This window comes from Bombus pyrosoma, linkage group LG5 (assembly GCF_014825855.1).
Source record: "Bombus pyrosoma isolate SC7728 linkage group LG5, ASM1482585v1, whole genome shotgun sequence".
Lineage (NCBI taxonomy): Eukaryota > Metazoa > Arthropoda > Insecta > Hymenoptera > Apidae > Bombus > Bombus pyrosoma.
In genome coordinates, this window is record NC_057774.1 from 4,352,372 (window position 1) to 4,373,294 (window position 20,923).

A 20,923-nucleotide genomic window follows, 5' to 3' on the forward strand; every position below is an offset into this window, starting at 1 on the left:
TGACCGATGGTCTAGATTAAACGGAAACATGCGCGATAGTGGCCGTGTCGTTTGGAAAATGCCAAGCATACTCAAGCGTGACGGCAATAGAACTCTCTGAGAAAGGGTTTTGGTTGATTTATCGAGTAACATAGCGTCGGACACTTGTATAACTATTACGTACCGACGAAGTAGATTTATCGGGAAACTTAAACGTCAGATCCTTTCAGAGAGAAGTATAAGCGTTAAGGAATATTTGTGATCGACGGATTAAACAAATTGATTTCTCATTTATCTGGGACAATCTTCGATTTTCACGCGAGCAAAAATTTCATATTTGCGTGCAGTCGTATTAATTGACACGACATTTAATTGTGTACATCGTACGATGAACCTCGACTTTTGCTACATAAAATTCCATCGAATACGGTCGTCAAGCGTATTAGATATCCAGCGACTCGTTACATATTAATTAACTTCTTACCAGAAATCTATAGTAACCTTTAATTAAAGCCTGTATTCTTAGAGAGGCGTAGTGTTAATTAAATCTTAATGGTAGATGGTGAATAAGAAGGAACATTTCTGAGCGTTTAATAAAGACAGGTTCTTGAATTCTGAACGACGAAAGTACCAAGGATAAGAAACAAACGGAAAACGCCTGTAACGATCTGTAAAGAAAAAAAGAAGAGTTGTTACGCTAATTTGAAATTACACAAATTTGGAAGTTGTCAAGACGCTACGAAGAATTAGGGAACGAAGAAGAAAAGTACATAGAGCGAATTATCGTCGTCCGCGTGGAGTAATATTCAGTTAAACGACCTGTCAAACTTTTGACGTTTGACGTGGAGGAGCCACATTGCGATGAAAACGTTGCTCGATTTGCTCGGGGCAAACACAGCAGAAGGAGGTAGATGCCGGAAAATGGCATAAAATATTTCGACGCGGCTAAGCTTCTCGTCGAAATTTAAGTAGCGAAAGCCCGCGTTAGTCAGACGCGAGGGTGATATTTGAAAGTTAAGAAGGTGAAACTCGAAGAGAAGAACGATAACGAACCTTTTTACGGTCTAGCTTTATTAGATCCTCGAGGCGAAATTTTTCAGATTTTCTCGCTGATAAGAATCATTGTTTTTGTTCATTTTTCTTATGGTAGTTTTACTTCTTTCTCACTTTTCATTTTTGTGTACTCGCTTTATTTTTCATTCTGTTATTTTTCTACTTTTTTGCTCCTTTCGGAAAGACGAATCGCCGTTCGTATACGTTCGATATCGGATAAGTGGATAAGGACAGAAAAAGGAAGAGTCTGTGTTTGCGATATCGAATGGTTACTTTGTACCCACGATATTTTTACTTTGTATTGTTCGTATCTATACGACCGGTCACTCTTTTTTTCCCCTCGTGTTTTTCACTTTCAGTAAAATTAATCGTGTTTGCACGTAAAAAAGTTGATCGGACGGGTAGGAAAATGGGGAACAGTCGTGCAGTAACTCTTGGTTCTAATATCGGATTTGCGATAATATCGGAGTGCGATATATTCTATACTTGGAATCTTACATTACCATTTTTAGAACGCTGCTTCATTTATCCTTCTTAGTTACAGATTTCAGAAGAAATCTTAAGTTACTAGAAAATTATAGTTATATAGTTACGCCAATATAGTTACTAGAAAATTGACTCGATACTAAATTATAATACGTTTCAAAGATTTTATTACACGCTTTATTTTGATGCAGGTTACGCGAAGCGCTTAACATTAGCAAATTGTTCCTTAATTCATGAACGGTGACATATGTATAATATATGTTAAAGTCTACTGGCTATTTTACTCTATTTATCGACTTTCAAATACATTTTTCAAATACATTATTCAACTTTTTCAGAAATTTTCGAAGAAGCTGAAGTTAATAGTTTCTTTCTTGGGACTATCTCGCCACAAATTCGTTTTCCAACCATTTTATTTCTTCTAAACACTAGGTTCTGCTATCGTTATCTGCGAGAACTCGCGTGGGGAAGATCGACGATAGATCACAGTTCGTTTCACCACCTTTTCGTATCGTCAACTTCGCAGAAAAATGAAAAATAACTGTCACTGGTCCGCCAGACTGGCCGCGTTATTGATTTACTTACGCATGGAACAGGATGATTTACGATGGTGCTTTAGGTCCCTGCTCGGATATTCCTTTCCGAGGACGCTATCGATCCGAACGATTAGCACAATGTTCCTCAAACCTGATCGTTATTCTCGTAACTTTTACATCTTTTCGATTGCAATCTCGCGAACAGCCTCTTATTTTTGTAGATTTCTATCAAACTGGTGCATGAATATTTACATATATGTCGTATTAAAATTCCCATAACAGTTTTCTGTTTTAGCTTAAAACCGCTCGCATCTGCATGTACATAGATAATATCCTCCTGTCTTCGACGTTATCGTGCGCTAGCTTTGACGTGAGTGTTCTCTTCTTTTCGAAATAATCAACTATTCCTATCTGCGGTATTAATAGTAAATAAATGGTTTTTTCTAGCGAACAAGAGATTATTAAGATGGAACTTTAAAAGCCAAGGAACTACGTAGTGCCGTTTAATCTGAATAATTAAAAATAGTCAAGGAGATTATAAAGCTGCTGTGCAACTAATGCCATTTTCCTTGTATAACAAACTTTCTACGATATTCCACGAAGAGGAAAGAAACGATAAGTCTCCGGCGTGACGTTAGTTAAAATAATAATAAATACGATATAAAATACGATAGAGACCAAGGGAAATGTTATATTCAACGCATCTGATCTCTCTCGGTATTTTGCTTTTATTAAAATCCTCCACTTCGGCGGAACACTCTCGGAACCACGATAAATTCTACTCGTCGATCGAGAGCAAGCCCTTATCTAGCCAGGAGACTGACAACCTGAGGCTGGTGTTGAATTTCATTCGCCAATCCCCTGAGTTTCATCCGCTCACGTTCTCCGTAATACTGCCGGAGTTTCAATCGAGCTTCATCGAATTTTTGCTGAGCTATATCAGGCAAAATTCGATCGAGGCCTACAAAGTCAGGGCGAGGGATCTGTCTCTGAAGGCCACTTGGATGAGCCGGCTACGACTCACTTGGATCTTCGTCGTTCAAGACTTGTCCAGTTTTAACATCTTCGTTTATTGGCAATGGAATCTGTGGAAAGCCGGCAACCAGTATTTGATTATCTTCACTGGAAAAGTGGTCACCACGCTCTGGACGGAGGTTTTTACAAATTTGTGGAGAAAGTACGACGTTCATCGAATCGTCGTCGTCGACGATGATTTTCGATGTCTGACCAGGTACATGCCGCTCGAGAAACAATCTAACAATGGGTTTGGTAGGGTATACAAATCATGTTTGAAGAAAAATCATTTTACCAAGCGACCCAGCGAGTACGATCTTCTTCAAAATCCGTCAGAAGGTAATAATTCGGGATATCCAGACGAGATTCTTCGACTGAACAGAGATACAAGGTTATTCGAGAATTTCCAAAATTTGAACCATTATCCTCTAAACGTGCTGGCGTTCGAGTCTCTGCTGATGAACGTTTCATATGATACTCGGAATAGACTGGAATTGAGCAAACCAGACGCTAATGTGGCGTTTGCTCTGGAGAAGGCGATGAGGGCAAAATTTCGTATAAAAGCTATGAGGAAGGTTGATTTCATGGATGATCCATTCGCCATTTCGTTGACAGGCATCGAGACTAGAAACGTGGACATGGTTATCACCGGATTTTTCGTCAAGGTTTATAGCAAATTTCGAAGGTTTCAGTTCACCTGTGCCATGTACGAGGACAAGCTGTGCTTCGTGTCGCCCGATTCTGGTCTTGTACCCAAGGCTTACATGCCTTTCTTACCGTTTCAAAAAAGCTTATGGTTTCTGCTAATAGCATATAACATTACGGTTACGTTCTTGTGGTGGTTGGTGAAACACATTAGCGAATCGTTGCGATGTCAACACAAATGTGCCAATCCTAGTCGACGATTAGAAATTGATCGTTCAACGAGAAAACCACAAGCACGGTATCTTCCCAAAAGTGGAATAAAAAATTATTTTCCAATCAGAGAATATCGTTCCTCTGATATATCTAATTACAAAGAACCACCAGAAATTCCCCGATACATCAAAAAACCGATCATCTTTATCGAGTACCTTACCTATCCCTTTCAAGCAAGCGAAATTCCAGCGCAGAGAGCTCTACTCCTCGGCACCCTATTTTTCGCTCTTATCCTCAATGGGCTGTATCAAAGCGTCTTGGTATCGAGCCTAAGTAAACCATTCCATTACCCTCAACTACATAATCTGGAAGATGTAGTAGATTCTGGAAAGATCGTGATCACCAAGTATGCGAATTTGAAGAACGTGTTCCTGGACGATTCCGAACTAGACGCGATGCTGGTCCAGAGAATTCGCGTGATTAACACTCAACGATCTACGAAGGATATTGTGGCGTACGAAGATAAAATCGCCATCACCAGATATTACACGCTGGAGCTCGAAGATTCCGACTATCTCGACAAAGAAGGAAATCCCCTATTGAACTTGGTGGACGAATGTCCGATGAATTATAGAGTGTCTTACGTGTCAAGACTGCATTCACCTTACGCAGAGAAAGTCGATTTTGTGTTGTTAAGGTTGAGAGAAGCGGGTCTGCTTAATTTCTGGTTCGATGATATGTTGTATCGTATTAAGATAGCTAAGATAAAGAAAAGGAGATTGAACAAGGATATGGCGGGGATGAAGAGCTGGATGAGCGGCAAGATCAGGTTATCGCTGGATCATTATTTATTAACGTTTTTATTGCTGTTCGTGGGCCTGTTTGGATCTACCGTGATGTTCTTCGCGGAACTGTACATCGCGAAACGAAGCACAAGAAAATGTTAAAATACAAAAGGAATGCTCGTTTCAAAATTTATTTCTTTTAGGGGAAAATTTAAACCGGGAAATTGCTCGTGACCAGAAACAGAGAAAAAATAGAAAATATGTATTTTGTTTGTTCGTTGTGTAACAAAAAAGTTTTACCACTATTGTGCAGTTATCGCGAATTTTTCTATTTGGATTTATACCGCGTATTTTCAGTGTTGACATCCCACTAACGGTTTGAGTAGACCAACAGTTTTTTCCACGATGAAACAATTTCTGACATTTTTTTTTACTTGCTCCTTATTTTCCCATTTGTTTGGTTTTCCAGGCGGAATACTGGTAAATTTAAGAACAGAACAGCTGGTGATCGGCCGAATCGACGATTTGTTATTTTCGCTTGAACCAATCCTTCTTCGCGTCGTTGAGACACGAGCGATCCTATCTATTATTTGTCTCCATTCATCTACCTGACATGATAAAAGGAAATATCTTTTGACCTACTTTAAACAGAAACAGATCGATAATTGTTTTTTCTATTATCTATTGTAAACGAAGAAATAAGGAAATAAAAAAAGTACACTCGTTGCTTTCCATCAAGCGACTTAATCAACCGAATCATTAATTATACAGGTCGCATCGTGAAGATTGATTAATAATTAAGCCGATGTACTAATGAGGTTCTATGTACATCGTTATTAATGAGAAGCAATTAAAAGTGTATGTAAATCACGGCTATAATACGTTAAATTGCATGCAATTTGATATCGTGACATTTGGTGCGTTAATTATAATAGAAGCGTTTTAGAATTATTATAAAATCGCGCGAAATGGTCGCACCTCGATGGATTTAATATTCTAAGCACGTACTTTGTTTCTTCACAGCAGATGCTCCACTAAATGCGATTAAGTTGTACCTGTCTGTGTTGCGAGAGTGCTTCTCTGATACACTTTTTTCCGTTGTCCTCGGAAACGATTGAATCTGAATCTGTTGAAATAAATCAGCGCGATCAGAGAACGAAAATCTCGTGCCCTTGCAGAAAACATAATCTTTACGTAATTTCCTACACGACTGATCTTGCTTATTCTTTTATACTGCTCATACTGTTCGTTCCTAATTTTCATGTATACGTCGGTACAATAGTTTGATAATAGTCGGTTGTCGTTCCGTAAATGAATTCGTAAAAGCTGTTAACCCGAATCATAAATAGCGTTATAAAAGATATGCATATAAATCTCGCTTCGTGGGGCATCCATTTTCCATGTTCTACTCTTCTGAACACAGCCGTCATCCACTTCGTTTTTATTTTTGTTTTTTCTGTTACGTGTAAAAACGTGTAAAAATACGGCTAGAATCGTTAAAAACTACACGTCGATGGAAAGTACTGATCACGGGTTATAATTTGTTTTACTTTTCTGTATATTTCAGTAAATCAATATTATTGATAAACGAATGTGTTTGTATTACAAAGAATATCATAAATTTTGTTATCGTTTTAATGTTCTACAGATAAGTGGCTATATGAAATGCGACTATAATTGTAAAACGATGAAGAGGGTGTCGTACATTGATCGACGAGATGCTGTCGATAGAATAGGGATACTTTTGTGCGATCTGACTCAATTACGTCGCAAAATCGATTGTTTTGCTTTCGAGAAGAGAAAATTAACGCTTGAACGGCGTCAAACGAATGTACACTGCGTTATTATCACGTTCTGGTAAATTTTAGACATAATCCTTTGAGCATCAGGAAATTACCGTGTGACCGCGTTTCATCGCAGATAAGATGGTTGCTGAAATTACTATTCACGAGATCGTGGCAATGTGGGCATTATGTCGAAGAAGATTGCGTGTCGTGGTTTGAAATTGTGATTGTGTTCGGCGAGTACGAAGCACGTCCCTATCTTATATAGGAATAGCGTTTTACTTTGTTGAAACAACGATTAAGAACTATACCGAGAGATCTCCTTAGCCAATATCCTCCCACGTTAAATTAGAAAATAGAAAAAAATCGGCTTGAACGCGGACAAACAGATCAATTAACATATACGTAATTACACGAAAATAAGAGATACTTCTTAGATACACTTCTTAGTCTTCTATACGTATACATTTATCGACGTTGCAGATATTCTCGTCTTTTTGATACTCAAATTTTATATCGTTTGTTGCTGCTATCTATGTACACTCGGAAAATATCCTCTTCAACATCCATCTTTCAAAATTTCAGGAAGGTGGAACGAGTCACGGGGGAAAACGACCGAATTTAGTATATTTTTAACGATCGAGAGAATTTATTCGCAAAGGAGATACTTACAACGAGAGAACGTCAAAGGGAATTCTATGTAAGATAATTCTTTCGAATGACAAAAATCCCTACCAGAGATCTTGATCTTTAACAGAATATTCTATCGTATTTCTTTGACAAAATCGATTTTTCTAATTATCGACTGCATTCGAAAGTGCACTCTATTTTAATTATTTCTCTTTAAAAGATTTGTGCAGGTTACCGAAACATCAAAGAATATATATGTAAAATGTCGATCGGAAAAATTGTATAGCTTCTACGTAAAAAAATTCTAAAAGACTCCTGAAACTCTAACGATCGGGCTGCTCGCGGTTCGCTGATCAGCATACTAAGAACTTGAACGAAGTTAAGCGCGGTGTGGGAGTGATCAACTTAGATGCGTGTCTTATCCCTTCAAAGAGCTTACTTTTCCTTAAACTCGTTCGTTGCATAATTACGTAAAACTTAATTCTCCACGTCCTATACTCGAACTTGCATCGTGTCGTGTCACTCACAGTTCGTTCGTGGAAATTATTCCAAGGACCTATTAGAGTAACTCTAAAGTAAGATAACTTTCAGCTTCGCAATCTGTAAGCAAAGTCCAGCGTTAAGTTCCGCGATGAGAAACCAAGATATTACGAAAGTGATATCTTTTTTTGTAAAAGGTATTTTCAGAATTTTGAATAGATTATTCGCAAAATAGCATTGAGATACGAGTAGATTAAAGCCTATTCGATTGCAGCTATGGAACAGAGTGGTTCGTTTAATTTTTTGAAAAGTCGTCTTCACAGCGGGAAATGGATAGATAATGCCGAAAGCGTAGCGTAGAAATTGAAGTAAAATGGGACAACCAGTGCCAGACAGTCAATGTCAATACCGATGTTCGATATAATTCTCGCTACGTTCCTTTGATCTTGTGACGAATATGGATATGACGACAAAAATTTTGTTGTCTCATAAAACCAGAGATAAACTTCTAGTCGTGAAAATATTTCGCTATATAAAATCATGCACGAATGAACAAAAAAAAAAAAAAAAAAACAGAAACAATTCTGTTTCTATCGACTCCTGCGTATTCTTTGCAACAATCCTATTGTTCAAACAAGGTAACTATTGTTGAATGAATTGTTAAAATCCATTGGAAAATGGATAAGATCGAAAACGTTGAAGTATCTTTTTGCACTGCGCAAAAAAGACAAAAGTTGACAAAGGTAGATGTTGATATATGTAAACCCGTCGATCGTTTTAAGCGGTAAGAAATTGGCCAAAGCGTCAAGTAAATGAGAAGGATGTTCTTTCTTATCGAAGACAAGGAAAGACAAGATGATACATCTCCTTCAGCCGGGATTCTTCGCGTTTCATTCGCACCATTTGTTTCATTCTAACCATCGAGCAAAACAGAATGCGGACAGGGCGGAACGATTTCCACGTCAGTTGCCGCTTTTTACTTCCAGTCAGGTACAACCATTTCGGACGCATTTCTCCGAGCGAAGGACGTGCAAATTATCGGACGTTGTTTTGCTGATACTCGTAGATAAATACGATTATGCTCATGGTCAGTCCGATGTACAGTATCCCAAACGGGATGAATAAATGCCGGATCGTGATCTTCCTATGCATCGACGAGCCATTCAACACCAGTGCCGGCCGTTTCTGCAACTGGTATATGCTCTGATACCACTTTCCATAGAAACCACCGTTGTTTAACCGGGTGAGAATGCTGTTTATACGACCACCGTATGGAGATCCTGGAATAACGTTCACGTTTTATAATACAGCTGGAAATTTCGATCTGACAAACGACGTGTGGATATACGTATAGCTACGAATTGTAAGCGTTCGTTTAAATTTCTAAATCGAGTTAACGGCATAAATGATATCGGCGAGATGGATAACGAGAAAGTAGAAGATAATGGAACATAGTTGTGATAATAATGAATCGATGGAGGAAGAGAGTGGAAGATAATCGGTGGTAGGGAATGCAGAATTTATTGATTAATCGCTGGTGGTGAGTGAATGAGTAAAGAAATGAGATAACTTGCAAAGGAGGTACCTGTCTGGGTTTTGCGGATATTTAAGAATTTAATATCGGTAGAGTAGCAGGTAGCGAGGAACGATAAGGATAAAAATGCGAAAGAGTAATCTTGAACTATGTTGCTCGAAACAATTAGTGGAACGATACTACGAATTCGCACATATCGAGGAAGATTACTCTTCGGACAGTGGTGAAATAAAAATGTACGGATAACTGTCTTACGATATCTGATCCGCTAATCGTTTTGAACAATTTATTTGCTCTACGAACCTTTTGTAATTATATTGGCGAGAATGTATTCCCTCGGACATTCGCTGACGACGTGTAGACTTTCCATTTCTTCCTCGCTGTATTTAAATGGCAGTGTCTCGAGTCGATGAAGATAAGCAGCATTCTTCGCTTCAAATAATCTTCTATACACTTCCGATTTGTTCGCGTATTCTAATCTATCGTTTAGTTGCTTGATTATTGGCGATGTAAAGTCAGTCAACGCGTCGTCGAGAACATCTTTGGTGTCGGTTAAAATCGTGAGACCTGCCAAGCATAATTCCAAGATTTACAAAGATGCGATAGTCATATCGTGTATATCATTTTTCTTCTTCAAGCACTTCGAGTCTATTACTATACAACTGGAACGTTAAGAATAATCAGCTCTTTGTAAATAGATTTAAAAGAGATTAACTGAAAATAATTCCTTCAACGTTAAAGCGTAAAACGTAATAGATTAAGGAACAAAATGAATATTCAAAAATGGAATATTACCGCTTTCTTTCAGCTGCTCCAAAGTATTGATGTCCTCGTAATACATTCTTTTACTGAAACTAGAGGCAAGCTGGGAAGTGATAATCCCATTAAGGATCAAACTTAGAAACAAACTGCACATCATCAACAACCTCTTGAGGAACCAAGTCTGGCCCAAATCAAAGGGCTGCATCAGTTGAAATACGACTTTTGTTAAATATCTGCCCAGCCACGTGACAAAAGACAAACACATTTCGTTGAATCGCTTCGAGCGGCCTTCCTTCGTTTTTATCATCGATCGAATATTTGGCGTTTTCTTGATTAGGTAAATTCTGTTAGCAAAACGAGAATAATCATCGTATGCAATAAATAATTCTAATACTCTTCCATCTCCTCTTCTTTTATATTATAACCGAGCCTGGTGAATGACGAGATTCGTAAAAAGAGAAACAAATTGACGTTCAAATAGGGAAATTAATGTAGGATTCGTTAAAACGTTGACGCGTATTATATTTATCGGGCCAATTTTACCACTTTCTATCGTTCCGCAATGCCAGAAGAAATTTTATTAAAAGCGATTTCGAGCAACCGGGGAATTGAAATGATATCAACTTATTTAAATCAAAGCCTTCCTTTAAATATTTTCTAAAATATTACTTCCATATTTTAAAATTACTTATTGCGGTAATACAATGTAAACTATATGAAATATAAGCGAAGAACTTGATAAAACTCGACAGTTTTTTCGACCGTTTTATATACTCACATATATCTCTTTATGATAAAAACTCGACCCGTTTTCATCCGTACTAACTCTATCTCATATCTCTCCCTTTCGTACTTTGTGTAAACTCATATTTTATTCAAACAATGACTCGCCAATACGCAAGCGAAATATCGATGTACCCTGGCAAGCGGATTCGACAATTCCTCGCAATCTCTCCTTTGCCTTTGATGAAATCTTTCGAAAGGTAGAGAACCAACAGACTGTACATTTCGTATTTTCAGTACTTACTCACCCGTGTGCTTCGCCATACGATCGCTCCTTCGTAAATTTTGGAGCGATTTTGACCACGCCTCCGTTTCGATTCTCGAGGAAGTAAAAGTCAGTCGGATATTCGCAGCAGAAAAATACTGTTCCGCTTCGTCGAATAGCTTCGAACCTTTCGTTCTTCAAAATTGTATAAATCATCGAGATGATGAAGTGCGTGGCGAACACTAATAACCAGACTCCTCCAGTGAAGATCTTGACGATCACAAGATAATCAGGGACTGGTGGTGCTTTAGGAACAAGCACGCATAATTTGTCGCTGGTGATCGGCGTCGTAAACTCCAGCTCCCTGGTGAAATAGTCTTTAATGAAAAAATGATTGAACGATACGTCTGCAAACTTATAGACCAAATGTCCAATAGTCCCAAAAAATACTCCGTTCTCTTCCCAGCCGAATCTATCTTTCGATCTAATTAGAACCAACGTCACGTTCATCATTTTACAAACTTCTTCGAGATATTTGAAGTCTAATCCAGAAAATTGGCCGTTCTGGAAAGATATCGTGCTCGTTTCGAAGATGGAGACTTTTAACGGGGATAATTTAAAGTCTTTTCTATCCCTGATGAAAAAATCCGATATATCGGTGGTATTTGGTCCGTTGATCAACAGAAAACTGTCCTTGTTCGATTTAACACAGTTCCAATCGCAGCTGGCGTTAACGTGATACCCAGGGTGACGAGCAGCGTAATCGAAAGGGTCGTATCGAATCACTTTGCCAGCGGCGAACAAAAGCAGCTTATAAACCCTTCTAAACCTCCAAAGCCTCTCGAACGCCCACTTACAAAATCTCTCGTATATCGACGAATTGGAGAATTGTAGATTCTGTTCTTGAAGAATATAGAAATTTTCTGGATGCCAGAACGACATCAAATGCGGAGAACTAAGGATATCCCTGAGATGATCCACGTTCGAGAACAACAGCAGCACGCAACTTTCTGTCTCTATGGTCTGATAATCGCGTCTCATGTTCTTGTATTTCAAAGATATTACATGTTTTAGGCTGACTAGTTTGATGGAGACGTTTAAGCCGACTAGAATGCCACGAGGAACATCAAATGTACGATGGTACTCGTAATCATCGAATACCACGGTCAACATTTTCGTGTGACTGGTCATGGCCCACTTTTCTACAAAAGGATATAAGTTGGAATAGTTGTCCGAGTAATTCGGTTCGAACAATTCGCAAGCGACACGGAATAGGATGGTCGCGGTCAGCAACATGACGGGGAACTTCCTGCACATCTTCCGAAAGTGTTACAGGCTGCAACCAGAATCGGATTTTTCGACGACAACGCGTTAGAAGGACTCGGATTTGCGAGATCCTTGATGTTTTCGATGTAATCGTAGTTCCGGTATACAGGATGATTCAATCGTGGTGTCTGGAAATTTACCATCATATACTTTCGTTAGGAAGTTAGATACAATTACCATCGAATATAATTATAAAAGACTTTGAAAATTTATATTTATCGACCTCTTCTTTTAATCGCAAATCGTCGGCGTATACATAAAAGTTGAATCAGCTTGTACATTCGATAGATTTTCAAGGTAACAAGGGATCGACAGAATCATGTCAAAAAATCCGCCGTGGCGTCGCGAAGGTCGGACTTGACAGCAGCCAATCCAATGGTTCGAAATTCACCGAGCATCCAGTTAATTCAAGGAAGCCAGTTAATTCTCTCGACCCAATAAACTCCTTCGACGCTCGGTCGTGGATCGCAAATCAGCTTGGCGTCGAGTTCGAAACTTTATTATCTCCCTCGAAACCATTTAACGAATCCCAAAGCAAACACAGTTGCGCTCAGGATTCCCTTTAAAAATTCATCGGTTGTCAGATCGTAGTTTCTTGCCAAAAATTTCTCAGTTTGACTCTAAAATGAAACTGTCTATCGATCAATGTCGATGTACTTGTATGAGAATTAATTCGAGATAACGGCTCTCCGATTAGAGTCCAACAATTCGAATTAAATCTTTGTTTCTGTTTCGAACAGAAACTCATTTGGTATGGTTTAACGCGTTTAATTATTCGCCTCGTTATAATAACTTTGCCACGTCAAATTCGACAACAGACAATTCTGTATTTCTCGCAAGCTTCGTCGGACGAAAGCTTGGTTTCGTGGCAAACAAACGTGGCTTCTTTGTTGGATGGCTGATAATTGCTTGGGTCGTTTCCAGTAGCAAGCCTTCTTTTCCCTTCTGCTTCGTGACGAATAGCCAATTTGTTCGGGATTAACGAGTCGGGATAAGAATTAAGAAGGACTTGTGGAAACAGAAGTCGTATTTCTTGAAGGCTGTGGGTAATGACACGATTACTTTACAGAGTTTTCTATTGCCGATAAGAACGACATTTGTCGTTTCTCGTCGAGGATTTATCGGATATCGTTTTAATCGTGGTTGCAATTTTAATTATGGTTGAAACAAGAGTTCTGTTTCGTAACGTATCGATGGAAATCGAGACGAAGGTGGTAACAAGAAGGGAGAAACTAATAACTTGTTTAATATTATTGTTAATCGTTATCGATAAGGATGTTTAAGAGTGTCCGCGTCTTTCAGATATTTGACGTTAGTTGGAAGGTTTTACGCGAAGGAGTTAGTTGTTAGTTGAGAGTTTATGCGAACAAAGGGATTGATGTAAAATCCTTCGAACAGCGTAGGTGGTATTATCTAAATGCGATTACGTCATATTCTGACGAAAGAGTTATTTTGGATATTAGAAGATCGAACTTCACGGTGACTCCTACTGTAACTTATTTTGTTGTCCGGCGTTATTTATCTCTTATACATTCGTTCTTCTGATAATAAAGGAAATATTAAGTAGGAAAAATCTATAGTAAAAAAGAAAGAGAACAAAACAACCGACTAAGCGCAGTTATATAACGAAAAGACGTAAGATAGGAAAATGAGGAGCATAAAAAGAAAATACAATGCAATGCGAGTATAATAAAAGTTATAACAATTAGAACGATAATCTTATTTGCAACCATGAATGTAGTTTGATGTCTGGAATCAAAATCTTCTTGTAACGAAAAGGACAAATTGACAGATTTGTATCTTTGCTTGACAATTGCTTCGACATTTGACGATCTTACTTTTATGTTAAAAGATAAAATATTCTACGTTAAACGGAGAAGAGCTATTTCAAGAAAGTTAATATGAAATTCAGAGAGCAAGGAAAGTTGGAACTCTGTTACTTCTAGAAGCGTTCTGCCCGATCGTTTCACTTCATCTTACAACTTTATCATTTCCATCGATGAACGCTGCGTTCTTTTTACATTATTTGAATTAGAACGGTACATGTTTCGGTGCTTTGTTAACGTCAGGATTTGTGATGCTGTAACGTTTCACTATGGTCGCAGCGAGTAAGTTTTTTCTACAAAAACTTCTGCAAACAGTCACGAACTCTTTTTTGTGCAGGGTGAACAAACGAATGGGAAAAAACGTCCAATAAAGACAGATTAGAAAACTTTTAGAGAACGCTGTTCGAATTAATGATTATTTTTTTGGAATACCCAAAAAAAAAAAAAAACTATAGAAGTCTACTGAAAAAGTTGTTTAGAATGAAATTTTACGAGTTTTCTTTATAGCAATTAATTTCGAGTAAACCGTCAGCTTTGGATAATTTCGTTATTCTATTGGTCCAATACCGTTATGATAGTTTAAGTTAATTATAACATGAATTAAAGAAATACGTGTTGAAACATTAAAGGAGAAATATTAATGCTAAAGATTATGTACAGTTGTAAGTCTGATTGATAGCTGGGAAGCATTCGAGACTGAAAGAATTAAATAAATACTACTACGATATTATTATGACGATATAAAATTGTTGTTAGCATGTTCGTACAGAAACCGGCAAATTAAATGCAAATAATATTTAATTATCGTCTCCACACGTTTGAATCAATCCGAACCGGATTCCATGCGAGATACACGATTAATTGCTGTAAACATTATCATTTTTTACTCTCTCAAAACCGATTTCATTCGAAACAGAGGCGTAACAAAACTACGATTTAAAAAAAGAACGAAAATTACGAGGACGTATTTTAAATTCTAAAGTATCGATTGAAATTTCTCCATTGCGTGTTTCCATATCCTGTTTCCACGTTCACGTCATCGCGTCATCCAACGTTACAACCTAGAGCAATCTACTGCTTGCAAAATTCTAATCAAAGGTACCTTAAATCATGGTATCTGCGATGTACAATAATTAGCGCACGGAAACTTCATATTCTTCAAAGAGCTCTAATGAACGAGTACGCGTAGCTCGGTGGTACTCATGCGTACACGTTAATCATTATGAGACGCCGACTTCCATTAATTACACCACGTTGAGTTCTACCGATATTTATACAGAGAATCCACGCGGGGGAATAGAGGCGCGAAACTTTTCCTATCGTATTACATAGTTATATGATTACATCATAAATGTGAAGTGCTTAATAAAATGGTAGGGCGCGTTCATCGGATACGGTTTAACCGGAGATATTTCCGAGAGAGTAGCGCGTTTTAGGTTTCCAATAAACTCTGGATTAGAGTTCGTGAGCGTCGAAACGGAAACAATAAGCGAACGAATCAACAATGTTTCCTCGTCTGTGCCACAGACGGGGAGATAACACAAATCGAATGACCCCGGGGTGATTCGAATGCAAAGTAGCATCGTTCGAGCCTCTGTTAAGTTGGGGTAGCACGGAATTTAATCGAGTCTTCGGTTGTTGTCGTTTTCAAACCGAGAGCCTTTGAAAATAAAGTAATCCCAATTTGCTGGGTTGATGTCAGGCTTGAATGATTAATCGCTCAATTCCATGAATATACGAGCAAAGAGAGAGAGAGGAATTATTCCCGATACGATCTTTCTATGTAAGTAAAGCGGAAAGTAAATAGAGTAATAATATAATTAGTACGAATTAAGATGCTCTTAGCTGATCGAACGATCGACAACATGAGCGAAACTTTGGTAGAGTAAGCTATTTGAAGCTCTTTCTCTGTCTCATCGTAAATAACAAGAAAGAGAGTAAGGAGAAACTTTCGTAATTCTTTTAGAAATTGTCCCGGAGCCGATCGCGCGCTAGCTGTTACATGACAGAGGGATGGAAAGTTACGTAAGCAGGAAACGGGTGTCATTTATCGGCAACGTTATTGTGTCAGCTGCAAGGATTTTCAATATTTCCTTGGCAAGTTTACATGAGGCAACGCAAGTATTTTTTCAGTATAGAAAAATGAACAAGCAAAAGGAAAGAAGAATAAGGGAAGAAACTTACACGACTTCTCTTTCTTTGTGAAGGAGTTCTCGACTGCCACTTGTTATTTCACCTTGCCTCGTTGATTAAAGGAGGAAAAATTGTGAAAAAGATCGTAGAAAAATCGGAAAAAGAGATGGAAGGAAAACCGAAGAAAGGCTACGATATCAAGGATAAGGTGAAATCTCTCGAGACAAACTTCGAGGCTACACTGAAACTTTCACTAGGAGTTCGTGGCAACACACGTTAGAATCGAAAGCGATCTGATAAGCGGATATTACAAGGGGATCGGTATCGTGTAGATCTGTTTGCGTTCGTAGTAGACCGTCGACATTTTAAATAGGATTTAGAAGATATATTTTATGCGGTCCTTGATAACTATCTGTATCGTGTTCGTTGAAGAAGGTTTTATAATTCACCACAATTGCCATGATCGTAGATATCATGTCATTTAGGCCGAACCCTTACATCATGTAAGTAAATACACACACGAAGAATCAGTTTGTTTTACGGAGAACGTGTCACGAATGCACATGTTTGTTGAGATATGTGGTTGTTAATTATTAATTACACAAAATTACGTGTGTTTGCTTTCTCAACTTCCTGGAACTGCTCACTTTTATACACTCGTGCAATTTGTTTTAATGAACTGTAATTTTGCTCGAATTTGTTATGCGTATGTAACTAAAAGAATTGAATATTTATTCGTTTCATGAAATATTTAATATTCGTTTAATGAGTCGAGCCGAATTCTAAAATAAAATTCAACTCCACTTTTTAAAATCACCCTGATATCTTTCTGATTGAAACGCCAACCATCGATTTGATCATAATTTTCTTATACTACTGCAGCAGGTATCCGAGCTATCGCTATTTAACCGGAATAGCGTCGATGCTTGAAAAGAGACAGGGGTTGAGACTGTAGGTATATTAATTTCCCTGATTGTGTGTAACTTTCAGCTGAATGCCGGGTAAAGCAAACTTGCGGTAACGCGATGCCTGGGTCGTAACTTTGATGTTTATCTTTCCGAAGAAGATTCAAGATCGGTCGATCGCAAGCGAATGGAAAATTGCGTGTTTCTGTTTGATCTTTAAAACGACGAACGTTCCAAACCTTCTCCAAAATAGCAGTTCAAAGTTGCATCATTTATCATATTTGATTTATAATCGAATGTAGAATCTTTGGTTGGCATTTAATTAATAAACTTGTGAAAATTTTGTTGTATTTAATATATATTTCCACCAAATTATGTTTCACTTTCGTGTTCTATTATAGACAATAGAGCCACTTTGATAAGATTTGAGGGATAACTTCGGTAGCTTGGGACGCTGAATTTCGAAATGCAGTTTGAGCAATTCTATAAAGTTCGTCCGATGTTATTTATAGGAACAACTTTGCAAATTCCGGCATGTTTTCTCAGCGAACGGACGAATCCGAGTAAAAAGTGAAATTTCATTCACGTGAAACTTTGAAGTGTTTTAATTTAATGAGCACGTTAAATATATTCAACAGACTACTCTTGGGAAAGGAGCAGCTGTTTCCTTCCTTCGTTGTTCGGATACAAATAGCTTTTAATTTAAATCGTTTGTTACGACTAGTTTACCAATGGATTTAGGTAGATCCATTCTCGTTTCTCGTCATAATTTCAACATGATTAAACGATCCTGGTCGACATTAATCAAAACCTTTTTCAAGGCTTCTTCTCTTTTTCTTTCCTTCTGCTTTCTTTGAAAGCGAAAACAAATATCTTATCACATTAATTCTCTTTCCTAATGAGTTCGCCGGCTGACACTTCTGTTTCGTGGACAGGCATAATTCAAACTTTCCTAATCCTGAGAACACGACACGTGATCTCCCATCTAAATGAAATTCCGAAATAAGTTAAGGAGATTTTGGGAAATGTTGCGCAGTTTCGTGACTGATCGGTAATTCGTCAGAGAATAATTTGTTGAAGTTCGTGGCAAGTTCTTAGCCGATTCACTATAGGCTTTACAAAACTTTTGAGTGTCATAGGATTGAGCGAGCTATCGGTCTGCAAAAGCCTGAAAGAAAGTTTCACTGAAAATAACGAAAACATCACGAAAGGCTGTGCATGCAACATTCAATAAAATCATAATTCTATAAAGATATATGCTCTCCGAATCTTCTTTACATTTCGTTACAAATTTTACGGATGACCTGGTACTTTGTTGAATTAACGCATAAACGACTAAAAATATAAATAGGATAGACATGACAGCACGTACTACGATATATTTTCATGTTGTCTGTACGCGTGATTGTAGTTGCTATGAAAGGATTAATACCGATTGTTACAATTAACTGAATGTTGGATTTTAAAAAGCCTATAATATTTTTATCATATACCATTGATTTCTCATAGTAGAGACAGTTACATGGAAAATGTGACTTCGATATAGAACGGATAACAATACTATTAATTTAATCCTAGCTTATTTGCATAATTTACTCGTTAACTGACATATGATAAATACGCAATCAACAAATTTTTAATCGAATTCGGGTAGAATTTCAAATTTCGAGCCGTGTGTAATATTCGTTTTAATGAAGACTAACTAGTTTCCGCGTTCGATAACCCCAAATTGCCGGTAGCATACGTTGGCCAACTGAATTGCTCCATACTTCTATCTGTTACCAATCGGAGATATTCTATAAAAATTACTCTCTTTTCGATATTCGCTGGCACACGTGTGCTTCTCGATAGGAATATTAAGAATGCAGAATGCAAATTTTATTCGCGAAACATTTTCCGGTAGCCTGATTTTCTGGTGAAATGTTCGTAAACATACGTGTTTGCGCGAATAATTGCGATCGAACGAAATAAATAGAAAAACGTATTAGATGTACAAACATTCACGAGTTTTTCTTTCGCGAACGAATGCAGAAAAACAAGCCGAATTTTGTTGCAAAAGTTAGATTCGACAGAGCCAAGAAACAAGGAGACTACTACGCCTTTCATTTAGCTATAAGCGAAACATTTTTCATTTAACTCGAACGACGTTTGATCCGTTTTTTAGCGAGTCTATTTGTTCAGTTCTTTTGTTCGATCTATCGCGAGTGAAATGAGGAATATATTTAACGAAAAAGAAGAGGGAAATAAATTGGAAGGAACGAGAAATTTATATTCGATACAAAACTTTTAAGTCAAATTTTATATAAAATACAAGTCGCGTCGTTGTTCGTCAATTATTTATTTAATTCTTCTGTTCGATCTGTCGCGAGTGTTAAATTGAGACGAGGAATATGTTTAAAGAAAACGAAAGAGGAAATAAATTAAAACGAACGAGAAATTTGTATTCGACGCGAATCCCTCGAATCGCATACAAAATACAAGTCGCGTAGTTGTTCGTTAACAACATTTGTAACTAGTATTCAGGCTTCGAACTCGTGTGGTTTTACAAATATATCATCTCTTTCTATGCAGCATAAAAACTTGTATGGAATACTTGGAACTCCATAACGGTTTGTTAACGAATACGACCATTTGCTTAATGACATCGCGGGGGTGGATGATTTTTCGTAAATGCAAGAAAGTTAATTAATCAGGCAGATGGATGGATCGTAATATTGTGATATGGGGTTCCCGGTAAACCTGCCGTGGAAGAATATAAACAAACGAAAATATATGTATATTTTCATCCGTTATCATGAGCATCTCTATTATCGTGTAAACTGGATTTAATTGTAGACGCTGATTCAGCGATGCAAAATAATCCAGCGAAAATCCAGCGAAATTTTTTAATGCTCTTTAGTGGAAATTGTTGAGTGCAGAGATTCACAAACTTAATTATAGCGTGTAGTTAAACGGAATGAACAAAAGGACAAAAGGGAAAATTATGCGAGATGAAAGCCTTTTGTGCTATCTAACTTCAAAAAATTAAATGTCCTTCACTTTTGTATTATCAAAGCGAAGATTAAAGAAAATGCTATGCTGAATATTAAATCTATTTTCAAGCAGGAGCTTTCTTCAGAGATTCGAAAGGGCAGCGATTTCGAATATGTAAAGATAATTTTAGGCAACTAGACGAATGACTGCTTCAGATTTAATTTTATACAGGAGATGATTAATCGATCAAGATAAGTAATTACGATTCCTACACGCTACGAACAAGATATACAACGAAGAAACTATCATATAATGAATACAATGAAATTATATGTATACAACTGCCGAAGAAAGGGATGAAAATAAAGGAGAGAAAAGCGAACGAGAACTGGTCCTAAAGAATTAAATTATTCGATTGACGAGAATGAAAAATTTATCCGCTATAGTACTAAGGACTATTATAACATTCTTATTGAGTTCGTAGTATTTTCATGTTTTATTAAAAGTTATTTAATCTTATATTTCTCTTGTTTCCTCTCTTCTGATCAGAGAATCCTTTCCTTTATTCTTCAAATATTCTAATATTTTTCTCTTTCTTCTGATTCCAAATTGCTCCATACAATTTTCCCAATATTCAATTTTATTCCCTACTATTTTTCATTCACTTCGAAAATATTTACCGGACAAAACAAAATAAATACAGAATAAACTAGCGAGTGTAACTATATCATAAAAAAAATTTCGCTCGGAGAAAACTACACTTAACGATATATCTTTTAACTTTGTCGAACGTTTTATTTATCCCGAGCCTTGTATCCCATTTAAAAATTTCTATGCTTCATTTTCTCCTTCTTTTCTCCGCTTTACATTT

The 20,923-nt window shown here is 37.3% G+C and overlaps 2 protein-coding genes across 2 annotated transcripts; one reads left to right on the top strand and one right to left on the bottom strand.

The window, feature by feature from the left end:
- Nucleotides 1-2,740: 2,740 nt before the first annotated feature.
- Nucleotides 2,741-5,105, top strand: LOC122567871. The gene has a single exon (XM_043726998.1). It carries the CDS (start codon nt 2,741-2,743, stop codon nt 4,871-4,873), a length of 2,133 nt encoding a protein of 710 aa, XP_043582933.1. The 3' UTR covers nt 4,874-5,105.
- A 1,264-nt stretch (nt 5,106-6,369) lies between these two features.
- LOC122567901 lies at nt 6,370-12,339 on the bottom strand. Its single transcript, XM_043727043.1, has 4 exons — nt 10,933-12,339; nt 9,935-10,245; nt 9,443-9,706; nt 6,370-8,885 (listed from the first exon to the last, which is right to left on the bottom strand). The coding sequence occupies exons 1-4, from the start codon at nt 12,204-12,206 to the stop codon at nt 8,641-8,643; spliced, it is 2,094 nt and encodes a 697-aa protein (XP_043582978.1). The 5' UTR covers nt 12,207-12,339; the 3' UTR covers nt 6,370-8,640.
- Nucleotides 12,340-20,923: the final 8,584 nt, after the last annotated feature.